The sequence below is a fragment of the Notechis scutatus genome, chromosome 10 (assembly GCF_049901735.1).
Source record: "Notechis scutatus isolate UNSWTSFEM ecotype Mainland chromosome 10, rNotScu1.2, whole genome shotgun sequence".
Classification (NCBI taxonomy): Eukaryota; Metazoa; Chordata; class Lepidosauria; order Squamata; family Elapidae; genus Notechis; species Notechis scutatus.
Window position 1 is genome coordinate 6810722 of NC_142018.1, and position 9849 is coordinate 6820570.

The 9849-nt window shown below is 43.2% G+C and overlaps 1 protein-coding gene across 1 annotated transcript in view; it reads left to right on the plus strand.

Moving 5' to 3' along the window:
- The window catches only part of COL4A6 (collagen type IV alpha 6 chain), a 190626-nt gene extending 182489 nt beyond the window's left edge, over positions 1-8137 (plus strand). The window contains 5 exon segments of the mRNA XM_087972038.1: positions 556-702; positions 2100-2216; positions 2307-2498; positions 3602-3888; positions 5533-8137. Of these exon segments, the coding sequence (XP_087828164.1) occupies positions 556-702; positions 2100-2216; positions 2307-2498; positions 3602-3888; positions 5533-5787 (998 nt within the window). The 3' untranslated portion in view covers positions 5788-8137.
- The last annotated feature ends 1712 nt before the right edge of the window (positions 8138-9849 follow it).

Below are 9849 nucleotides of genomic sequence, written 5' to 3' on the forward strand. Positions count from 1 at the left end.
CTATTCTATAGTTCTTGCTTCCCTAATTTTACTGGGCTTGACATCATCCTGGAATCTAGGATGAACCCCAAATTCAAGTTTGTTTTGAAGTTGAAGTTATGGTAGAGATGTTCACCGAAGTTCAGAATTTAGGCAACTTTGCTTCCTATATCAGTTCAGGAGGCCATGGTGGTCCAGACGTGGTCACTGCTTCCCTGGGTGCTACATTTGGGGTTCCAGACAAACAGACGTACCATTTTATAGGACATTCCTCTTCTTTCTCAGGCATTCTTGATCTATTTTAGATCTCTCTCTCTTTTTTTTTACTATGGTCTTTTTTAAAAAGTTGAAGATGTGGTGGATTCTCTAGGTTGGGACATCTTTCACTGCAGATTGAAGTCAGGAGAAACAATTGGAAGGGAGGAACATTCTACACTTTAGCAATTCATTGCATGATTGTTGCAGGTTGCGCACTGTAATAGTGACAGAAAAATATGACCTCGGATTTTCTAACCAAATTGGTAGGATACCCCATGAACGTCATTTTACAAGTCACCCTTCCTCTGTGTTATATAGGTTCTCCTGGGCTGCAAGGAGCTACAGGCGTAACCCAACCACCAGAAGAGATCAGAGTTCCTCCTGGCTTAATAGGATTGCCTGGAAATAATGGCAACCCTGGTTTAAATGGAGACCCTGGCTTCCAGGGGCAAACTGGACCACAAGGTAAAACAAGTTACATTGTCCATAGAAATGGGGGCATGCAAAGCTGGTACTCTGGAGAAGGTGGTCTCTAAAAGATCCTTGGAGGATCCATCTTCCTGTGGTTATTTACAAAGACCTTCAGGCTTAAAACAGAATGCTCTGAATACTGGCTTCTAAGAGAAAACCTAATGAGAGCTTGTTTTTTTTAATTCTTTGTAAAAACAGAATAACAGACTAATAGAGTTGGAAGAGGTCTTCTAGTCCAGGGGTCGCCAACCTTTTGGACCTCAGGAACCACCAAACTCATAATTTTAAATCCCACGGACCAGAGACCTTGGGAGAATCCCCCCCAAAAGTCTGCAGGAAAATCCCTCATCCCATTTTCCTACAGAGAGAGAGAGAGAGAGAGAGAGAGAGAGAGAGAGAGAGAGAGGAGAGAGAGAGAGAGAGAGAGAGAGAGAGAGAGAGAGAGAGAGAGAGAGAGAAAGAGAAAGAGAAAGAGAAAGAGACTTTTGGCTTCATGCAAGGAAAGCAGCAGAAGCAGCAGAAGACTTTCTTTCTCTCCTCCAAACTCCGCCAGAAACGAGTCTTTGTGAGACTTGTTGTACCGGCTCAGCCTCTTGGAGCAGGAGGCCTTGCAGGGTCCCAAAGACTCATTTCTGGCAGAGTTTGGGGGGAAGAAAGAAATACTTTTGCTGCTTTCCTTGTGTGCAACCAAAAGCAGAAGAGAGAAGCGGAAAGAAGCAGCCCGGTGACCAGGCCAGGCGCGTGGGGCGAGTGGAGCAAGTTCCCACCCTTCGCCCTTCTCCCCTCCCCTCACTACCTCATGTTGTGTGCGATGCAAGGGATGCAAGCCTTGTGTTCCCGCGGGCCATGTGGCCAGCACAGCCTTGTGTTCTCACACAGCCTGGATTAATTGTTTTGCGGGTGACATTTCTCTGCGGACCACTAAAATTTTTCCGGGGACCACACTGGTTGGCGACCACTGTTCTAGTCCAACTTATACCATTTCATGTAAGTGGTTGTCCAATCTCTTCTTAAAATCCTCCAGTGATGAAGGATCCACAACTTCCAGAGGCAGACAAATTCACTGATTAATTGTCCTCATTGTCCGGAAGTTTCTCCTTGATTCTAGGTTGCTTCTCTCCTTGATTAGTTTCCATCCATTGTTTCTTGGCCTGCCCTCAGGTGCTTTGGAAAATAGGTTGAGTTTCCCCTCCTTCTTTGCGGCAGCTCTCCTCAAATATTGGAAGACTGCTGTCATGTCTCCCTTAGTCCTTCTCTTCATTAGACTAGACGTATCTGATTCCAAACCAAGATAATCTGGTCTTGTTCTTAATGATATCCATCTTTTGTGACTTCTGAATTGAAACGGTTATCATAAATGAATGGGACAAACATTTTATGTTAATGACCAGGTCCAAAAGGAAAAGCAGGCATACCTGGCCAGATGGGATTTAATGGCTTACCAGGTCCACCTGGTGTGGTAGGAGACCCAGGTTCCCCAGGAACTCCAGGGCTACCAGGGTTTGAAGGTAAGTTGACATATATTACCATCTTTTGACTTGGGAGTGCTATAAAAACTGTCAGATAATGTCTGACTAATGACTGATCTCTCTTTGCAGGACGTCCTGGGAATCCAGGCCTGGCTGGATTGCCCGGGATGCCAGGTCGTAGCATTGGGGTTGGCTATACCTTGGTGAAACATAGCCAGTCGGAGCAGATCCCACCCTGTCCGGTGGGCATGAACAAACTCTGGGAAGGCTACAGTTTGCTGTATGTGGAGGGCCAGGAGAAGTCCCACAATCAAGACCTGGGTGAGCCACGTGTCCAGCTGAAAAAAGGGGGAAACCACAGAAAAATAAGAGGGCAGGAAAGCATCCCTCCATTCATGAAAGAGAAGATGATTTTGCAATAGGGAAGGAGAAGGGGAAGGAGTGGGGAAGGGAGAAGGAGGGGAATGGAAGGGTAGGGAAGAGGAAAGGGAAGGAAAGGAGGGAAGGGAAGGGAAGGGAAGGGAAGGGAAGGGAAGGGAAGGAAGAAGAGAGAGATGGGAAGGGAAGGAAAAATGAAAGGAAAGAAAAGGAACAAAAGAAGAGAGGGAAGGGAAGGGAAGGAAAAATGAAAGGAAAGAAAAGGAACAGAAGAAGAGAGAGATGGAAAGGGAGGGGAAGGGAAGGAAAGGAAGTCCAATAAATGTGTTAATTACAGTCCAGAAGTTGTCTATATGGCCTAATACAGTCTAACTGAAGAATGAAGTGTTACGCAATCATGACAGACTTATGACCAGTCATTTAGCGACTGTTCTAAGTTACAACAGATTTACAACTCATCTTTAAAGTTACCCCAGGCTGCTTCCCCGAATCCCAGTCCCAGTTGTGATCTTAGGTCAAGGAGCTGAGACTTTTCAGGCAGCTGGCTTCTGAACACACCACGCTTACAGGCAGTCCTTGAATTCCAACCACTTGTTTAGTGATTGTTCAAAGTTGCGACACACTGGAAAAAGTGACGGGACTGGTTTTAACACTTATATCACCGTTGCAGCCTCCCCAAGGTCACGTGATCAAAATTCGGGCGCTTGGCAACTGGCATGTACTTATAATTGCTCCACTGTTCATGTCATCACCATTTGTATCCTTCCCAGCCAGCTTCCAACAAGCCAAATCAATGGGGGAGGCCAGATTCATTTAAGAACTACATGATTCACTCAACTACTACAGTGATTCACTTAATAACTGTGATTAAAACGGTCATAAAGTGGGCCAAAACTCACATAACCATTCCCTTCCTGAGCAATACCAATTTGGGGCTCTGTTATGATCGTAAGTTGAGGACCTACCTGTATTCTGACCGTCGCAGCTGCAGAAATGAGAGTCCTTCTTAATGCTCCACCCCATGTTTTGCTTCTCCATTCTCCAAGGTTTCGCTGGCTCCTGCCTGCCTCGCTTCAGCACCATGCCTTTTATTTATTGCAACATTGACGAAGTGTGCTACTACGCCAGCCGCAATGACAAATCGTACTGGCTTTCCACCACCGCTCCGATACCCATGATGCCCGTCAGCAGCTACCAAATCGCCCAGTACATCAGTCGCTGCTCGGTGTGCGAAGCACCATCCCAAGCTGTGGCTGTGCACAGCCAGGACATCACCATTCCACAATGTCCCGAAGGCTGGCGGAGTCTCTGGATTGGCTACTCCTTCCTCATGGTAAGAAATCCCAGAAGGGATGGCCACGTGTGGGAATGAACATATCCTTTCAGTGCATATATGCACAAGAGCACCTATCCACAGAGCGCATGGCATGGCCTGTCTAGCTGGGAGATCTTCAGGCCACCAGTGCCTCTTCCCAATTGCCACTTAATGGCCAAGTGTGTATGGAGGTTCTTAATCATCCATATCATGGTTATCCCAAAGGTGCTTTTTCCAAACAGCCAACAGGACAAGAAAAAAAAAACTGGAGTTTTTTTTTTCTTGGAAACTGTTTCAAAACGACCAAAGGGAAAAAGGGGCACAGGCAGTTTCATATTTCATAACATCACAGCTATCCCATAAAACACAGTTGAAAGGGGATGTCCTGCATTGAAGTTGCTTCCTATTTCACATTTTTGCTTCGAAATCCCATACTCAAATACAATATGGGAACAAAGCAGTCTCATAAGCATGTTATTATTTAATATTAAACATGATCATATGATCTCCAGCCTCCTGAAAGATCCTTGCCTCCTCAAGTTTCCAAATTAGAGGCCAAGGAGGCGTTGCAAAAGAGTAGTAGGTGGGCAGGATATATAAGGTGCCTAGCGTGCTACACCTCACTTAGGGGCTGCTCCTATGATTAGGCAAAGTGAAGCAGCCCCCTATGGCAACAGATGCTGGAGAACAGGAGAAACAGTCCTTAGCCAATTCAGCTAAATCCTTGGATAGAGCTCCACATACCACATTATGTATCCTGGGTCAAATAAAAGTAAGAATTTATAGTGGTTACCCATAACTAGAACTGAAGAAGCTTCTTGGGTGAAAAGCAAAACTTTTTCTAAGAAAAAACTCCCCCCCCCCCCAAGAAAGACCAGTTATCTTTGGGATTGCACTTTAACGCCTTTAATTTCGGGGCGAGTTCATTGGGTTAAATATTTAAAAAGGAGGCTTTGCTGTTTGTTAGAGTCTTTATTTTTTAAACTTTCCTAGCCTGCCTGGCAACAGCCAATGAGGCTTTCAACAGCAGGGAAAACAAAATAGCAATTTTCGTATGAGCTTAGAATCATGGGGCTTCTACTCCAACCAGGGTTGCCATCTGGCTGTTTTCCCGGCCAAATTCGAGAAATCTGGCCGTATTTCTATCTGCTTGGCGGTGAAAAAAATGATGTCTCCGGCCAATTTGGCCGGAAATTTGGCCGTACGAAAGTTGCTTGGCCGTGAAATTGGCCAGATGGCAACCCAGCCGCTCTCCTTCCCTCGCGCATGCGCGTCACCATGAGCAAAAAATAATTTGGCCGAATTTGGCCGTATTTTGACTTGAGTTTGGCCGCAGAGCCAAACTGCGATCTGGCAACCCTGACTCCAACCTCAACTCCAAGAATTCTCCAGCCAGCATAGCATGGCCAAGTTTGGAGACCTCTGCCTTATACCATCCTGGTCAAATGTTGGCCCAGTCTCTTTTTGATTCCAGTGATTCGAATTTGGCTGTGACTCTCGAAGCCAGTTGCCTGCGGTCAACTGGGCCAAGCCATGCTGATTTTTCCCACTTCAGAAACTGGCCATTATAGGGCACTGTTGACTCAGATATTTGCATTTGACCTTCCGTAGCAGTTGATACGATTCTTTGCACCATCATTCTCTCGGGGTGCTTTCTTTCAGCACACGGCTCCCGAAGGCGGTGGCCAGTCCCTGGTCTCTCCCGGATCCTGCCTAGAGGACTTCCGCGCCACGCCTTTCATTGAGTGCAACGGTGCCCGGGGAACGTGCCATTACTTTTCCAACAAGTACAGCTTTTGGCTGACCACGGTGGAGGTGAACCATCAGTTTGCTGAGTCTCCCGTCTCCGAAACGCTGAAGGCGGGTCAGCTCCGGACACGGGTGGGACGGTGCCAAGTCTGCATGAAAAATTTGTAGCGAAGGCCGGGACGCAAGACCTTATTCTTCTAAGACCAAGAAATCAGCATTTGTGTCCCAGCTGGGCAATTGCCATCTTCCCAAATCTCCCCCAGAGCGCTCGTCTCCATCAAAATATGGTGCTATCTTTCCCCCTTGTTTTTATCTTCCTGGCTACCTCAAAGCCCTTTTCTGCCTTCTCAACTGCCACATTCACTGATTTTCACAAGATACACGGATCTTGAGCAAAGATTTCTTCTCAAGATTATGACTCTTAAGGTCTTTTCGTGTTAACGATTCAAGACAATGTCAGGAATTTCACAAATGTGTTTGCCTGCATGCACACACTTATAATCATTATATTCATCTTAAGTTAGCTGCTTATTTTAGGCCTAAAAATAACTTAGTTGGCTGTCTAGAAGTGTTTCTGTTCTATGATCAATGGTTATGATCAGATTTGAAGGTTCAGGTTTGTGAAACAGTTAACAACATTGATCAAAGCTTGCCTATTAAACAGTGAAGTGACAATAAAATAAAAGAAACTTGTTAGGAGAGGAAAATAGTGGGATTTTCATCCATAACACGAGGAACAGGCCTATTAAAAGAATGATAATGTGCATCTTTTGAAGATGAAGATTTTTATAGGGATGGTGCAATTTGATTTCACCTGCTTGATTATTCAGCCCAAGAATGTTAATCCAGCATTGTTGCTACTCTGTGTAAGGTTTTCTTACGAATGTTTCAGAACCTCTCGGCTTATTTGTTAATGTACCGCAAGTAGTATTCTTTTGTGGCATTCAGTGGTGCTAATCACAGACCCTCTTGACAATGACAAATCTTGGCTCAGATGCCAAAATATGACTTGAATTTATCTGATGAGACCACTCCTTCCTTTCTGTGTTGGGACATCTGAATGCTTTCTGGGCTCGTGCATCATAGTTTCATGATGCATCCAGACTGAGAAACTAGGTGGGTAGCAAACCAACTTCAAGTAACAGTTGTGAACAGTTAATGTGTTCCACTCTGATAACTATCATCCCTCGGCTTAGTCATAGCTATGGTTAATTCACCAACAGAAGAATTATTCAGAAGTGGTGGAGTGAAAAGGAAAGAGAATGGTAGAGATCCAGCTCATAGGATCACCCAAAGAAGTTAGAGGCAGAATTCACCCTAGTGGACTAGTAAGCAACTGAACATATTAAGATGATTTACTAAAGGAAACTATGTTAAAAACTGCTAAGTAGAAAGGCTGAAGGGTACCTCCTGGGCTACCATTCTGTTGGCTAAGAATACTGAAAACAGGAAAGGCTTAGTTTCCATCTCATAAATTATTCTGGTATTCTAGCTGGGAAGGAGTGGATTAGTAAATTAGCATGTTTTCTAATTTCTCTCAGAGTTTAACTCAATGATGCTTCTTTGTCGGCTGAGCTGTGATCTACTATCTGTGTCTTTGCTCACCACCTTGAGTAGTGTCTGCCCTGCTTAACCCTTTGACTCCCTTGGTTCTACATTATATTTGGTCCTTTCTTCTACAAGCTGTTTTTACAGCCTTAGTCCATCTGTTTCCACTTGGTGAACGGGTCAACACAATTATTTTGAAGACTATCTTCTTAATTCCTTAATAGCCTACTGATATTCAGGTTATACAAATGTTCTCCAACTTTATACAGCCGTGAGATGCTGATCCACTATTACAGATGTTGGCACAGGACCTTTATGTTTATATAGCAGACATATTACTCCATTTGCAATAGGTCTACAAGCTGGAGCAACAGTTACTAATCTTTAACAAAAACAGTTTCAAAGATCATTACTTCAACTGTCTCTGTGCTCTAATTGTACATGATATGAGAAAATTCATGTTGCATGTCCTGGATTTCATTTCCACAATATTTCTTTTTTTCTTCTTCTTCTTCTTTTTTTTTTTGAGGTAGCTTTGGAATTGCTGGTGCTTGAAATAATTAGTATAGTATTAAATAATTACTTTTAGGTAAATGTAACACTGAGTAGAAGTTGGATGAACTGACTTATCTGCCAATATTATGGTTTTCTTGATTTTATTTTTACTAGTCTTGCATTTTGTAATGCACTGCTGAAAGTATCTTCAGAGCACTGATTATATTTTGACTCTTATTTTTTTTCTAAAAAGTAGTAAAACAACACGTCCACTTTGTGAGTTATATTCCACTGCCTCCTTACAATAAGCTTTGTAACTCTCTCCAGGCACGTTTTTAAGAAGTGTAAGTTGTCGAGTGGATTTATATTAAGCTTTGGTGACCAAAATAGAATTGAGGAGTTAGAAAGGATCCAAAAGTTCGTGTAGATCAACTTTCTTCAGTGACCAAAAACACTCATTAAATTATCAGCAAGAGTTTGTTGTCCATCTTCTTAAAAACCTCCAGGACTTTTAGGTCTTGACCAAAGGAAAAGGCAATTTTCACAGAGATGATGTTCAGACTTTGTAAGAAATTTTTGAATGCGTAAAACAGAAATTGGGCTTACGAGTGGAGTCCCAGTTCTACATAAGGACTATATTAATCAAGCAAACACAGAAAAGGATATCAGTAAACCTGTCTCAACTTACAATTTGGGGAACAAAATTCTCATAACCATACTGTACTTTAAAATTCCACTCCCCTTTTTTAAAAAAAGGATCAACTCTTTAAAAGCTCATGAATAGCTGGACTGATGCTATCTTCTGCCCACAATTATATTAATTTTTCCCAAATATACAGGCAATGTTGACTCTTGGTGGCCAACTCTTGGCAGGTTCCATATTTGGAAAGTAGAGATAGTCCTTGACTCATGACCGCAATTGAGACTGGGCCTTCTGTTGCTAAGCAATGCACACTCAACTTTAAGTCGTGTCCAATTTTATTGTCGCAAGCTGCTTGGGTAGATGATGAACATGTGACCCCAGGACACTGAAACCATCACAAATACGTGTTGGTTGCCAAGCACCTTATTGCAATCGTGACCGCAGGAACACTGCAGCGTCGGAAGTGCCGGGACTGGTAATAAATTCCCCTTTTCATTCAGCACCACTGTAACTTTGAACAGTGATGAACTAAACAAACAGGTGTTGTGGTCAAACACCACTGCATATTACTAAGTCTGAAGAATACAACAGTCTTCAACATGATCACAACCAGGGACCAGAATTTCAGTTGCTAAGGCAGTTAAGTTGTCCCTGATTTTATGACTTTTAAGCAAATCATCGCAGTTGTTGAATGAATCCACTTTGTCCTGTGACTTGTCAGAAGACACCTGGAAAGGTAGAGATCCCATGATCCTGGGATGCTGCAACCATCATGAATACCAGGCAGTCCTCGACTTACAACAGTTCATTTAGTGACCGTTCAAAGTTATAATGGCACTGAAAAAAGCGACTTATGACCGTTTTTCACACTTACGACCATTGCAGCACCCCCAAGATCACGTGATTTACATTTGGATGCTGGACAACTGGTTCATGTTTATGACGGTCATGTCATGGGAACCCCTTTTGTAATCTTCTGACAAGCATAGACAACGGGGAAGCCAGATCAACCGAGTTAGTAACTTAACAACTGCAGTGATTTCAACTTAACAAATGTGGCAGGAAAAGTAAAATGAGGCAAAACTCATTTCACTAATTTCTCATTTAACAGCATAAATTTGGGGCTCAATTGTGGTCGTAAGTTGAGGATTGTCTGTACATGCTGCTTGTCAAGGGCCTAAATTTTGAGCATGAGTCCCTGAAGATGTTGCCATGATTGTAAGTGTGAATACTTCTTGTACGTCAAATTTCTTCAGTGCCGTTGTAACTTTGAACTAAACAAATGGTTGTAAGTTAAGGTCTGCCTATAGATACAAACTCCCACCAATAAGGCATTTAATTCTGCACAGGATAATGGCACTAGCTTACACCATGTTTTAATCTGCCAGTGTAGTGATGGTTAATGTAATTAGTCACCTATGTTGCCACGTGATGTGGAGTGAATATGGAGAATGGCTGTTGGAAAGCATAACCGTATCAAGGGCAGAAAACAATCAGAAAACTGAGGCCAACAGCTTTTCTCTGGTTCTTAAAACGCTCCAACT